This window comes from Glycine soja, chromosome 17, assembly GCF_004193775.1.
Source record: "Glycine soja cultivar W05 chromosome 17, ASM419377v2, whole genome shotgun sequence".
Lineage (NCBI taxonomy): Eukaryota > Viridiplantae > Streptophyta > Magnoliopsida > Fabales > Fabaceae > Glycine > Glycine soja.
Genome location: NC_041018.1, coordinates 32,747,191 through 32,762,901, shown reverse-complemented (window position 1 = coordinate 32,762,901; position 15,711 = coordinate 32,747,191). Strand labels below are relative to the sequence as shown.

At 34.6% G+C, this 15,711-nt stretch overlaps 1 protein-coding gene across 1 annotated transcript; it reads left to right on the top strand.

The window, feature by feature from the left end:
- Positions 1-14,665: 14,665 nt before the first annotated feature.
- Positions 14,666-15,112, top strand: LOC114391659. Its single transcript, XM_028352637.1, has one exon. The coding sequence runs from the start codon at positions 14,666-14,668 to the stop codon at positions 15,110-15,112; it is 447 nt and encodes a 148-aa protein (XP_028208438.1).
- Positions 15,113-15,711: the final 599 nt, after the last annotated feature.

Below are 15,711 nucleotides of genomic sequence, written 5' to 3'. Positions count from 1 at the left end.
ATGTTAGGTATATGTTTAATTTTCTTAATTAATTTGTAACTTTGACCTTACAAAAAGAGATTCCATGAAAATAATGACAAGGAGTAAGACTCGGAAGATGAAGATCAAAAGTCATAGTCAAAGTGAGAAAAGCTTTATGACTTACCTAGTGGAATTATGCTACATATAATGTTATTCATGAACATACAAGATATTGTTCTAACAAGCATTTTCTCAACAGAGTCAAAGGATTTTGGAAATTCCTCTCTAATATATCTTAGGTTACATTCCATTAATTTCAACAACCGTATTCATTTCTTTGCATTGTTGTTTGGGATTGTGTCTCGTCATGATGGAAATCATCATTCCCTGCATACATTCGATTTCCATTGCCCTAATTACTTTAAACTAAATATTATGAAAAATATCATGGGCTATATAAGTGCCATAATATCCAACAATTATCTATGTCTCATTCATCAATATTGCTTTGGTGACTTCTATTTTTTGTTGTTAATCTTCAACATCTCTTAGTATTTCAATTTCACCATATGATGCTAAAAGAAAAACAAAAATACCCAAGTCTCTTTAACTTTCAGCATTATTAAGTTTACATCTTGGTAGTGTTACAATTTTGGCCAATGAAAATGATCATGCCAATCATTTTCTTAAATTGTAAGAGTTAAACACTCTCTGCATTAATGATAGTAAAGTACTCTTTCCCAATGCTTTTGTCTTAGATGGAACATAAATCCTCAATATAAACCAATGAAACACGTACCAATTTGATCATGAAATAGACCCAACATCACAAAACTAAAATCCTCAATCTTAACATTCACCCCTTCCAGCCCATACAGTGGTTGAAAAAGAGCAACATTAAAAGTTAAAGAACTTCGATTAGATGTATATATCATAGTTCTTTGATGGTGAGTATATTCCATGATCAAACTGACAAATTTTGCATTAGTTATGTTGGGGTTTCTGATTTATCTAAGATAAAAGCATTCAAATAAATTTATTTACGATCATCAAGGCATAGAGTGTTTAACTCTTACAACTTGAAAAAAGGATTGGCATGATCATTTTCATCTGCCAAAATTGTAACACTATCAAGATGTAAACTTAATCGCTGGAAGTTAAAGAGACTTGGGTATTTTTATTCTTTTAGCATCATGGGATGAAATTGAAATACTAAGAGATGTTGAAGATCAACAACAAAAAATAGAAGCCGACAAAGAAATATTGATGAATCAGACATAGACTCAATTGTTGGATATTATGGCACATAAATAGCCCTTGAGATTTGTCATAATATCTAGTTAAAATAATTAGGGTGATGAAAATAAAATGTATGCAAGGAATGATGATTTCCATCATGACGAGGCATAATCCAAAAAAAAATTCAAAGAAATGAATATGGTTGTTGAAATTAATGGAATGTAACATAAGATTAGGGAGGAATTTCCCTAATCCTTTCTTTGTGTTGACAACATGTTTTTTTAGAACAACATCTTATGTGTTCATGAATAACATTATATGTAGCAGAATTCCACTAGGTAAGCCACAAAGCTTGTCTTTCTCACTTTGACTGTGGCTTTTGCTCTTCACCTTTTGAGTCTTACCCCTTGTCATTATTTTCACGAAATCTCTTTTTGTAAGGTCGAAGTTACAAATTAACTAAGAAAATTAAATATATATCTAACATATATGTAGACACACTAAATTTATGTTATATGAAGAATTAAACATAAAAAGAATTAAAGAAGGGAGTGGTAGAAAAAATTGAAAGCAAACCTTTCTGGTGAGCCACACACCACCAAGCATAAAAGCTAAGCAAATGTCTAATAACAAAGTGATCCTAGTCCATAATCCATTAATAATTTCAGCAAATGAGCCACCAATGATTCAATTTAAAACAATTTCAAAGCATATAGTTATAAGCATCCACAAAAAAAAGGAGAAAAGAGGGTGGGAGTTGCACATAGTTTATCTTCCAAAAGTTAAAAAAAGGATAAGTTATATTGTACCCAATCTGATATTACAACTGATAAAATTATGTGTAAACATTATGGATAGTTGCTGGTTCTTGATGCCTCTTTTTTATCTTTGTCGTCTATTCCAAAAATGAATCCTTAACAGAAGTTGAAGGTGAAGATCTACAAAAGACCAGGACCTGGGTACGATGACGATGAGGTTCAAACTGAGAAGGGGCAACATTTTTAAGGCGGTGGACAACATAGGTAGTGAGGGGGAGGGAAAGGTCATGAAAAAGGAAAATGTTGTGGGCTACCATTGAAACCCACTGCATCATTGTCAAGGCCACCACCAAAGCCCATGTGGTTTCCAAATCTGGTTTAGCATATTATCTATGTTGAGGAAGGACCCTTTATGAGATGAATGTTTTAATGACAACAAACTTTTAAGAAGTAAACTTTAAGTTTTTTAGACTTTTGCTACTAATGGTTTGCCTTAAAGTGCTTTACAAGAAGCATGGAGAACAAGATGTGAAGCATTTGCCTATAACCTTGCTTTCCCAAATCTGAAACCTGTCCAACTTCAAAAGCAGGAAACCAAAAGCAGTTTTCCATGTCAAAGTGAAAATATGAAAAGCTATATATGACTAGTAACATGGTGCAACTTCATCTCCTAGAAAGTCTATATAAGGACGTTGAAGTGCATGTGGAGTTCTTTGGTAGGAAGGAAACAACTTAGAGAGGTCATAATTCAAAAGGCTCATCAACTTCTGATTCTTGACTTCCTTAGCCCATACTATCTTGATTTGTATAGCCAAATCTATCTAGCCACAAAGAGTATGTAAACATATTCTCATGGGGAGCTTATTAATGAGTTTTTCCTTGTTAGATGTATTAGGTACTGGTTCAAATAGAAATTGTTTAGGATAAGGAAACTCAGAAGAGCAATCAAGTGATTGTTGCTTTTGAAGGTTAAGCGTGACCACAACTTATTGCAGTAAGGGTTAAGTAGCAATTGCTATGGAGGGTTCAAAGCTTGGAGAGGCTTTCTGAAAGAATACTTGGATAGATAGACTGTAGAGTCTTAAAGAATACTGAGGTTAAGCCTAGAGAGGCTTATTGAAAGAATACTCGGGGGAGCCTATAGAGACTTAGAGAATACTGAGGTGTAAGAGCTTGGGTAGGCTTTAGAAAATAAAGAATACTCGATTAGTGCTTGTGTTAGTGGGAAACCTATAATTGTAAGGATTGGACGAAACCCAGGTGGGGTGTACCAAGATAATTTCCCTGTGTGCTTTATCCTTGTTACTGCTTTTAATCACTATATTTTATGAATCCTTTTCTTGAGCATCTTGGTTTTAAATGGTTATATCTTTTGTATAAAACTATTTTAAGCTAGCTCAAACAATTTTTATATATCAAGAAGCATACACTTACTCATTTTAAACTGATAAACTAGATTAAACCTACCATAAATCTGATATTTTATGAGTAGCTTCTAATGTAGTATATGAAAGTATTTTTGTATGATTATTATTGAAAAAACTATTTTATACAAAATAGTAGCAAAGGGTAATCTTTGCTCTCAACAAAGCTTCTTGAAGTTGGTATTATGATATATCATAAAACTTTAGAAGCCACGTGTTGTTTACTTTGCATAAAAGCCGTAGTTGATTAAGTGTCATTATTTAACCCCTTTTTCTAGTCACTTTCTGCTGTGAACACACAACTCAAGTGAACTTGACACCATATTCAACCCAAAATCATAAAGCACTAGTTTTATGAGTCTATCTCACTTTTATTTTGCTCAACTTGCTCATTTCTATCCAATGTGGGACTTCACATTCACACTTACACTTTAACAATCTCTTACTCAAGTGTGAGTCTCTTTCACATGGTATACTCTCCTTTAGCTCACATCAACAAGACATGTCGCTTGACATACACATTGTTAGGTAGACTTTCAACCTCCCTATATGAATCAACCACCAAGAAGATTTTCAATACAAGGGATCTTCATGCATGAATCCACCACCAATTGCGCTATGTCTCAATACTCATTTGAGCCGGTCACCAAGTCAAACTATCAACTCTAATACTACTTGTAGAGAGTACAAGGGGAGTAAAACACCAAGGATAACTCCATCAATGGGCCAAGAGAACACCAAACAAGAGAACTTGACATCATATTCAATCCAAAACCTTAAGATATTAGGTTTATGGGTTTTTCTTACTTATATATTGCTCAACTTGTTCATTTCTACCCAATTTGAGAATTCACATTCATACTTGCACTATAATATACAAGATAAGAAATAAATCTCTATCTAGACAATTATTGGTGAAGAAATATAATGAAAAAACTTGAAATTAGTAGTTAGGTCCCATATTTCAAAACATTCATTGTATGCTAATTAAATGGAGAAGTGATACATAAAAATGAAAAAGCTCTAAAGTGCGAATGTAGTAGAGTTATTAAATTTGGAAGGCTTTCTATACAAAAAAAATGGTAAATGAAGGGTGGAATAAGTAAGAGCCTACTCACCATAGCATTCCATTGTCAAATTATCAACTATTTCAAGATCAAAATGCTTCTTCTTGGTATTACATCTTTCTAATACAAGACCTGTAATACCATTTAGACCAAAATTATTTAATCAATACTAGTGGCCTATATTAATTAAGTAAAAATTTAGTTGTACCCTATAATTTCCAAAGAACTAATTCAAAATGAATAAAATATTATAGGGTCTGAAACCAAAAAAATAGATATATTTAGAAGGCCTAAAATGAAATAACAAGGACCAAAGTAAAAAAAAAAAATTAGTAAGATCATTTTAAAAAATAATTTTATAAGTACCAAAACAAAGAAAAAACAATATATTACAAACTCCAAAAATATATTTAAGCCTAAAGAAATGATTACACAATTGGTTACATTTACATGTGAAAAATATATTTTTTATTTATTTCCCTTAATTGCTTAATGTGCATGTGCTAAGAATAAGTTAGCACAATAAAGTAGCTAGCATGTTTAAATTTTACCATTCCATCAGTATGCACCATAATATTGATGATGAGATTTTATATCAATAAAAAGGGTGCACTATTAGGAGAACATGAAAGTGATAATATATGGTGTTGTTTTGTTCCATTTTTTTTACCTAATTACTCATTAGCCTTTATCCAAGCACTAATAACAACATTTTGCTCTGTTTCAAATGACTAGAGGTTCGTCAACATTTAGCTTCAGTGGCATCATGAGTAATCTGACCTGCAAAAAATTAAAAGCAAAGTTTTTAATAAATAAAGTTGACAAAAGGCATAAAAGAATCTCCTATTTTCATTTAGTGCTAGCAAGATTAAGGGATAGGAAAAATCTAGCAAAAGGCATCTCATATCATCAAAATTATCTATTTATGATAAAAGTATGCATCATCGTGATATGATTTGCTTAAAATCAACAATAACCCACCACTGTCAAGGGAATAAAAATTGCAAGTTAAAATCTTCAATGTATAACATTAATTTCATTTTTAATTCGACAATCAATAGAAATTTCAATGAATTAAATGGGGCCTTAGCATTCAATATTAGTATACTTACATAAACTGAGTTATTGGGTTCCTCATACTTAAAAGGCAAGCAAAAATTTTGTTTCCTTGTATATAATTCAAAATCGAGCAAGTGTGTCTCTAATGAATTAGGGAATTCTTTTGCGGCAACTTCAAGTATTTAGGAGCTTCTAACAGTGGATCTTAAACCTGAGTAGGGAAGACACACGAGAAAAAGGTGATTTCGAAAAATGTATCTGTGTGGAAAAAATTCGGCATTAAAATTAGCGTGTTTGGCAAACTTGACACTATTATCTATTATACTAATTTTAATAAATTTTTTAAAAATATGGGCCATTCATTATTTAATAGCAAAGGTTTGTATTTGTTCAATATAGCATTTTAACTAGTCAAAGTCCAAGAAATTTTATTTGAAATAAAATGTTATTTAAAAAAAATTACAGATGAACACTATGAATGATATTAAAATTTACATAATGAATCTAAACTATATGCATAATCATTATTGTGGAGAGCAATGTGTAGAACACGTACCTAGGCTTCCGGATCACCTCTCAACTTCTAACAAATCATTCAACACACATAAAACATATTGTAGGATGAGGGTTTGGGGTTGTTAATTTTACATAAGTAAAAAATAGAATGAAAACAAACAAGATCCACATCAAAATACCAAATTTCAATTCCTACAAATACCCAAATTCTCTAATGGTGAGGGGGAGACCAAAAAGCACCAATTAAGTTTTGATGCATTTAAAATATATTGTAGGTAGCATTGAGCAAGGTGAGTGTCCATCCATTTTCTAAGCTTCGCTCGTGTTATCTTTAGCATAGACCTCTGTCTTGCATAATGGTGGTAATCTCCAAGAAAACAAGAAAAGAATTAGTTATCAAGATTAAAGCTAAGGAAAGCAAAAAAGAGAGTGAGAAGGCGAGGTAGTTAGCCACAAAGAGAAGAAGAGACTTGATGTTAGAACAAAGGATTAAAGTTTGAAAAAAAAGAAAGAAAATAAAAAAGGCTTCAAGTCCCACATCGCTCAGGATAAACACTTGAATAATGTTTCACTCCCTATATATAGAAAGCTCATTTCTTCATTTTTCCTTGTCCCAGTTAAGAAGCATTTCCTCAACTTTTCTTTCTCCCTCCCATATTTCAGCCGATGCATTTCCGGCAAACTTCTCTCTCTTTCTTTCTGTCGCTCTAACATTTCGGTTGGCTATAAGAGTGACTTTTTAAAGTCATATTTTTGGTTGGCTATAAGAGTGAATTTTTAAGTCATATTTTTTGGTTGGCTATAAGAGTGACATTTTAAGTCATATTTTTCGGTTGGCTATAATAGTGACTTTTTAAGTCATATTTTCGGTTGGCTATAATAGTGACTTTTCAAGTCATATTTTCGGTTGGCTATTAGAGTGACTTTTCAAGTCATATTTTCGGGTGGCTTTAGAGTGACTTTTTAAGTCATACAAGAGGGTGTAATTCTAGAAAAGGTTCCCTCAATGCAGTGGGAATCTTATACAATGATCTGGGCTGTTTTATCCTGGGGACTTCGTGGTTGATAGTCTGCTTGCACAATTTTTTGGCAGTGTCACGAAACGTCTTAAAGAAAGCGACATTGTCCGCGACTCAGCCAGTAATTTTTTTGGTTTGCCATAAACTATTGTTACAACAATTTTAAGACAAATTCGGCTCTTCTATGGCTACCGTAGATATTATTGGCTCGAACAACAATGACCTCAACAAACCTTTTAGGTTTGAAGGGTATCATTTCAAACATTGGCAACAAAAGATGATGTTTTCTATGAGAAAAGTTGCCTATGTTTTGAACACTGATATTCCGGTGGTACCTGAGGATGTTGAGAAGGAAGTGAAGGATAAAAAGACTATGGAATTAGCTCTTTGGAATGAAAATGATTTCCTATGCAAGAATTTCATTCTGAATGGGTTAGCTAATGATCTCTATGATTATTATAGCCCATATAAGTCTGCCAAATTAGTTTGGCTGGCTCTGGAAGAGAAGTATGATACTGAGGAAGTTGGGACTAAAAAGTATGATGTTAGTCGCTACCTCAAGTATCAAATGACTGATGATAAATCAGTAGAGTCTCAATCCCATGAGATACAAAAAATTGCTCAAGAGTCATACATAGTTGTGATAACTGAGATCAATATGATTGGAGGATCAGATGAATGGTGGGTAGACACTGGCGCCTCCCGCCATGTCTGCTATGATCGTGCTAAGTTTAAAACATACACGAATGTTGAAAATAAGAAAGTGTTGCTGGGTGATTCACACACCACTACTGTTGTTGGAACTGGAGATGTTGAACTGAAGTTTACCTTTGGAAAGACTTTGATTCTCAAAGATGTGATGCATACTCTAGAGATGAGAAAGAATCTGGTTTCTGGTTTTCTTTTAAACAAGGCTGGGTTTACTCAGACCATAGGTGTGGATTTATTTACTTTGACCAAGAATGGGGTATTTGTAGGGAAAGGGTACGCCACTGATGGCATGTTCAAATTGAATCTTGATATTAATAAAGTTTCTCCTTCTGATTACATGCTATGTGATTTTAATATCTGGCATTCTAGACTTTGTCATATAAATAGTCGTTGCATATCAAACATGAGTAAATTAGGTTTTATTCCAAAGCTATCTTCAAATCACTTTGAAAAATGTGTTTTTTGTAGTCAATCTAAAATAACTAAGAAATCACATAAATCAGTAGTTAAAGAATCTGAGCCATTGGATTTAATACATTCTGATATATGTGAATTTGATGGAACGTTGACCAGAAATGGAAAACGATATTTTATCACTTTTATTGATGATTGCTCTGATTACACATATGTATATCTTATGAAAAATAAAAGTGAAGCGCTTGACATGTTTAAGTTATTTGTAACAAAAATTGAAAATCAATTCAATAAGAAAATTAAGAAACTTCGAAGTGATAGAGGCACAGAGTATGATTCCAGTTTGTTTAATGAGTTTTATAATTTGCATGGAATCATACATGAGACAACTGCTCCATATTCACCTGAAATGAACGGTAAAGCTGAAAGAAAGAACAAAACTTTTACAAAATTAGTTGTAGCTACTATGTTGAGTTCTAGTGCAAAATCTTTTTGGTGGGGCGAAATTTTGTTAACTGTTTGTTATATGCTAAATAGAATCCCCAAATCAAAAAGCAAGACATCTCCCTATGAGATATTAAAGAAAAGACAACCAAATTTGTCTTATTTGAGAACTTGGGGATGTCTGGCCTATGTAAGGATCCCAAACCCTTAGAGGGTTAAACTTACAAGTAGAGCCTATGAATGTGTGTTCATTGGTTATGCTATTAATAGCAAAGCGTATAGGTTTTATGACCTAAACGCAAAAGTGATCATAGAGTCAAATGATGCTGATTTTTATGAAAATAAATTTCCTTTTAAATTAAGGGATAGTGGGGGTACTTCATCCAGTTATCTTCCTGCTATTAGTAGTGAAAATCTTGCACAACTAGAACCAGATATAGAGCCTCGAAGAGGTAAGAGAACAAGAATTGCTAAAAATTATGGGCCTGATTATATGGCCTATACATTAGAGGAGGATCCATCAAACCTCCAAGAAGCTTTGTCTTCTTTGGATGCTGGCTTGTGGCAAGAAGCCATTAATGATGAGATGGATTCTTTAGAATCTAACCAGACATGGCATTTAGTAGACTTGCCTCCTGGTTGCAAACCAATTGGTTGTAAATGGATCTTGAAAAAGAAACTAAAACCTGATGGTACTGTGGATAAATACAAGGCTCGCCTTGTAGCCAAGGGTTTTAGGCAAAGAGAGAATGTGGATTTCTTCAACACCTTTTCACCAGTCACTAGAATAACATCTATTCGGGTGCTAATATCTCTTGCTTCTATTCACAGTCTAGTGGTACACCAAATGGATGTTAAAACTGTTTTTTTAAATGGTGAATTGGAAGAGGAAATCTACATGGAACAACCTGAAGGGTTTGTGATTCATGGACAAGAAGATAAAGTCTGCAAGTTAGATAAATCTTTGTATGGTCTAAAACAAGCACCTAAGCAGTGGTATGAAAAGTTTGATAACTTAATACTCTCGAATGGGTTTAAGGTGAATAAAAGTGACAAATGCATTTACTACAAATCTGTAAATAATATTTGCACTATCATATGTGTATATGTCGATGACCTTCTCATATTTGGTTCAAATATTCATGTAGTGAACGATGTGAAATCATTGTTGTGTAACAACTTTGATATGAAAGACCTCGGAGAAGCAAGTGTAATCCTTGGTATTAAGATTACTAGGTCAAAAGAGGGAATTTCTCTGGATCAATCTCACTTCATTGAGAAGATCTTAAAGAAATATGAATACTTTGACTGTAAACCTGCTAGTACACCATATGATCCAAGTGTAAAATTGTTTAAGAACACTGGTGAAGGTATACGACAAACTGAGTATGCAAGTATCATTGGCAGCCTTAGGTATGCCACTGATTGTACTAGACCCGACATAGCCTATGTTGTGGGATTATTATGCAGGTTTACCAGTAGACCTAGTATGGAGCACTGGCACGCTATTGAAAGGGTAATGAGGTACCTTAAAAGAACCATAAACCTTGGATTACATTATAAAAGGTTTCCCGCTGTACTTGAAGGATACAACGATGCAGATTGGAACACTCTTTCAGATGATTCCAAAGCAACCAGCGACTATATATTTAGCATAGCTGGTGGGGCTGTTTCTTGGAAGTCAAAGAAACAGACTATCTTAGCTCAGTCCACTATGGAATCTGAGATGATAGCACTAGCAACTGCTAGTGAGGAAGCAAGTTGGCTGAGAAGCTTACTTGTAGAGATTCCTTTTTGGGAAAGACCGATACCAGCTGTGTTGATCCATTGCGATAGTACCGCGGCTATTGCAAAAATTGAGAACCGTTATTACAATGGTAAGAAACGACATATACGTCGTAAGCATAGCACTGTTAGAGAATTACTCTCAACAGGAGCTGTTAGAGTGGATCATGTACGCACTAATGATAATTTAGCAGATCCTTTGATGAAAGGATTAGCTTGAGAGAAAGTCCATAACACTTCTAAAAGAATGGGACTATTGCCCTTACTGCGATGATCATTCATGATGATAACCCGACCTAAATGACTGGAGATCCCAAGAACTAGTTTCAATGGGTAATAACAAGTTATGAAGTGATATGAGATGAACATGCTGTTATAAGTGAAAGCAACATGATTCCTGAAGTAACAAGAGGATGAGTTATGAAAAAAATTCATAATTCTTAATGAGATCTATACTCTACGTTGAGTGGAGTACCTAGGCTACAGGAGTACTCTTGATAGACTCACCTATGTGAATGTTGAAGTGGGGGCCACTTCATATGAAATTTTGGGCAAAAATTTCTAGAGCGTTCACTATACCGGGATAGACATGCATGGCCTTTAACGCACGGGCTTTATAGAATACACCTATAAAAAGGTTGTGTGCGGTTTGATGTCGGAGATAGAGTTCAAGACTTCGAGTCACTCTAGTAAAATCTGAATCTTACTCACTATACAAAGGTTCAAGTTGTATGACACCTTTGTTTATGCACAATTTTATGAAATCCTTGAAAATCTTCTTTTCAAATTTCAAGTGGGGGATTGTTAGAACAAAGGATGAAAGTTTGAAAAAAAAAGAAAGAAAATAAAAAAGGCTTCAAGTCCCACATCGCTCAGGATAAACACTTGAATAATGTTTCACTCCCTATATATAGAAAGCTCATTTCTTCATTTTTCCTTGCCGCAGTTGAGAAGCATTTCCTCAACTTTTCTTTCTCCCTCCCATATTTCAGCCGATGCATTTCCGGCAAACTTCTCTCTCTTTCTTTCTGTCGCTCTGAAATTTTGGTTGGCTATAAGAGTGACTTTTTAAAGTCATATTTTTGGTTGTCTATAAGAGTAACTTTTTAAGTCATATTTTTTTGTTGGCTATAAGAGTGACTTTTTAAGTCATATTTTTCGGTTAAGTCATATTTTCGGTTGGCTATAATAGTGACTTTTTAATTCATATTTTCGGTTGGCTGTTAGAGTGACTTTTCAAGTCATATTTTCGGGTGGCTTTAGAGTGACTTTTCAAGTCATACAAGAGGGTGTAATTCTAGAAAAGGTTCCCTCAGTGCAGTGGGAATCTTATACAGTGATCTGGGCTGTTTTATCCTGGGGACTTCGTGGTTGATAGTATGCTTGCACAATTTTTTGGCAGTGCCATGAAACGTCTTAAAGAAAGCGACATTGTCCGCGACTCAGCCAGTAATTTTTTCGGTTTGCCATAAACTATTGTTACAACAGTTGAAGAGAAGAGACAAGAGATAGGCAAGAAGAGTTGTGCGACCTAAAATGAAACCCTATGGCGATTAGAATAGCTTTTATACCTAGGGTTTTTCTTATGTTATACTGATATAATGTGCTGGGTTTGGTTACTTTTGGATAAAAAGAATAAACTAAGTTTGACTAGATGTACTTGTTGTAACATCCTTTTTTTTGTAAAAATTAATTAAAAGTTTTTAATTAAAATAAATGTTTTTTATTTAAATAAAAAGAGGTTTGGAATAAATAATAAATATGAGTTTTTAGAAAATAAAAAGAGGTTTATTTATCCATTTGTTATTTAATAGAGAAAAGAATGTTTTTATAATCAATAAAATAAACTAAAAAATAGGAATAAGAATTAAGTCATAAGATTTCTCAATATAGATGCAATGGTTATTAGATATTTGAATTGACTAAAACTTTAATCACATTATGTGTTTAGGCATATATGGGATTGGAATTGATCAAAATAGTTTTAATTGGAATTGACCGAAAATTCCTAGTAGATTGTGTGGTGTATGAACTCATGTATTTATGTGCGTGCTTGCGTGTGTGTGTGTGTGGATGCGTGCGTGCGTGTGTGTGTGTGTTTTAAAATATTTGAGATTAACTCATGTTAATAATATCATATTATGAATGTTAGTTTGGAAAGTTATTTTCAATGACAACTTTAGCTACTATATAAATATTTACTTTGATAATTTGTTTTATATATTTGAGTCCTATATCGCTTTCTACTTTTTTTTACATATTTGAATTGTTTACTCTTATGTCTTGTTTCATGTTGGTTACATGTATATATAAATGTATGATAAAGTGTTCATATAATTATTTGGAATTGGTGCACCGAAAGCTTACTTTGAAATTCATGATCAAGTATGATGTGTGCTAGTTATATATATATAGATTTAGCTATATATTTTTATATATTAATATTTGATGTTTATAATATTGTAGTCTTGTTATAGTATGATTCCAAAAATTATTCAAGTGTTGGAGTTTGAGAATATTATGGTTAGATTTGATGTACATGTGTGTGTTGTTCATTATGAATATTGTTATGAATGTTATGAAGATGTATAAATGAACATGAGACATAATGACATGTCGTTTTGGGATTATGAAATTGTGATTGACATTGAGTATAAGTGGCAAGTTGAGCATGTGCTCATTTGTGAGATATACATGACCATGTGATGGTGGATTGTCATGTTGTGAGATGTTAAATTGTGGACATGAGGCTTTTATTTCACATGTTATAATTCCATGAACAATGTAGTTGTTTTATGATTTTTGCTATTAGTTGAATTCCTTTTCATAAACTTGGACGACTGTGTTTTGAGCTGAGACAATTTGATTTCTTTATTTAGACTAGTTCTATTTTGATACTTGAGAAGTGAATGTGAACCTTTTACCATTGAAAATGTTTTTATATACTATGTGTTTTATGAACTTTTAATTAGTTCCACATTTATATTTCTTTTATTACATATATGTATGCGGGGTAGAGGGTGTCACATTAAGTGGTATTAGAGCCTGGTTGAACCTTTGGTCCATGTGTGTTATGAGCTTCTTATGTTTCCTTGTGTACTCTGATGTGTTGTTGTGCTTGTTGTGTGCCTTGTTTTGTTATGTTCAGATACTTACTCTATTATGTTGATACATTTCTCAAAGTTTTTGTTTCTTGTTTGACATAGGAAGTGATGGCTGCAAGAAATGAACGTGAGCAACTTCTTATCGAGGCTGTAAACAACCTAGCGCAAGTCATGGCTAATCAGGGAGGTGATGGAGGAGCAGTTGCATACCATGGTTTAGATCGCTTTCAGAGGAATGACCCACCTACCTTCAAGGGAGGTTATGATCCCGAGGGTGCTAAGGCTTGACCGAGGGAGATTGAGAAGATCTTTCAAGTGATGGAGTGTCAGGACCAGTGAATGGTGTTGTTTGCTACTCACATGCTGACAGATATAGCGAAGTACTGGAGGGAGAACACTTGCCCGTGTCTAAAAGGAGCAGGTGGTGTTGCTGTCCAATAGGGGACTTTCAGACAGACTTTTTTGGAGAGGTATTTTCCAGAAGATGTGAAGAACATGAAGGAGATGGAGTTCCTTGATTTGAAACAGGGGAGCGAGACGGTGGGAGGGTATGCAGTAAGGTTTGAGAACCTAGTCAAGTATTCCTCACAATTAGGGGGAAGTTGGGGAAAGGCCCAAATGTGTGAAGTTTATCAATGGCCTCCGACCATAAGTGAAGATGATGGTGAAATGCCACGACATCCACAACTTTGCACAACTGACCAACATATGCAAGGTCTTTGGCAAGGATCAACGGGAGAAAGATGAATTCTACATGAATGCCAATGCCAGTCATGGGAAAGAGAAGAAGCCTGTGACTCATAGTCATGTTAAGATGTATTCTGCCCCTCTTGAGCAATATGGAAATTGTTTTGGGGGGCAGAGGATCGGTGGATTCTAGCCCACTAGTAGAGGATTTCATCGAGCTAGTGGGAGTTTTTAGCTAGCTAATAGGGTGTCTCAGCCTGCTGGTAGAGGTGGTGGTGGTGGTGTTCCTGCTACTATTTCTACACCACTCCGTTGTGGGAAATGTGGTAAGCTTGGCCATATTGCTCTTGAGTGCACATATAGAGAGGTGACTTGCTTTAAATGTCAAGGTAAAGGCCACATCAGTACCAGTTGCCTGCATCCGAGGAAGGAGATGAAAAGTGGAGGTTTGAATAACCAAGTGGACGACCGAGGACCATGGGGAGAGTGTTTGCTCTTAGTGGTGCTGATGCCGCACAGTCCGATGATCTCATCCTAGGTATGTGTTTCATAAGTCAAGTTCCCTTGATTGTGTTGTATGATTCAGGTGTGACACATTTGTTTATTTCTCATGTATGTGTTGAAAAACTTGTTTTGCCTATGTCTTCTTTGAAATTTGACTTGATTGTGGATACACCTGCTAGTGGGTCTATCTTAACTTCTGATGTATGCTTGAAATGTCCTATCTTGGTTTCTGATAGGCATTTTCAGATTGATTTGATTGTTTTACCTTTGAACCAGATTGATGTTATTCTTGGTATGGACTGGTTATCTTCCAACCACATCTTATTGAACTATTTTGAGAAATCTGTTGCCTTTCCTGAGTCTAGTGTGAGTGAAGGTGATATGTTTTTGTCTGCTAACCAGGTTGAGACATCTTTGTGAGAGGATGCACAGTTATACATGATCTTAGCTAGTATGAGTGCTGAGACCAAAACCCTTGTGAGTGATATACCCTTGGTGAGGGAGTTTCCAGAAGTGTTTGAGGAGGTGTCTGGGTTACCACCTAAGAGAGAGGTTGAGTTCTCCATAGACCTAGTGCCTGGTACTAGACATATATCCATAACACCTTATAAGATGTCCCTATGTAGAGCTGAGCGAGCTTAAGAAATAGCTAGAGGAGCTCTTAGAGAAATAGTTTGTGAGGCCTAGTATGTCACCCTGAGGAGTGTTGGTGTTGTTAGTTAAGAAGAAGGATGGGACCATAAAGCTATGTGTAGATTATCGTCAACAAGACAAGGTGATGATTAAAAATATGTACCCTTTTCCTGGGATAAATGACTGGATAGACCAATTAGTGGGGGTTTGTGTGTTTAGTAAGATAGATCTTAGGTCGAGTTACCACCAGATTAGAGTGAAGTCTGAAGACTGCCTTTAGGACCCGTTATGGCCATTATGAGTACCTGGTTTTGCCTTTTGGTGTGACCAACGCTTCTGGCGTGTTGATGGACTACATGAACATGATATTTCATCCCTACCTAGAT

Bases quoted from the DNA above. Each gene is read 5' to 3' on its own strand.
- LOC114391659 (XM_028352637.1), top strand. From the start codon at position 14,666: ATGGGGAGAGTGTTTGCTCTTAGTGGTGCTGATGCCGCACAGTCCGAT.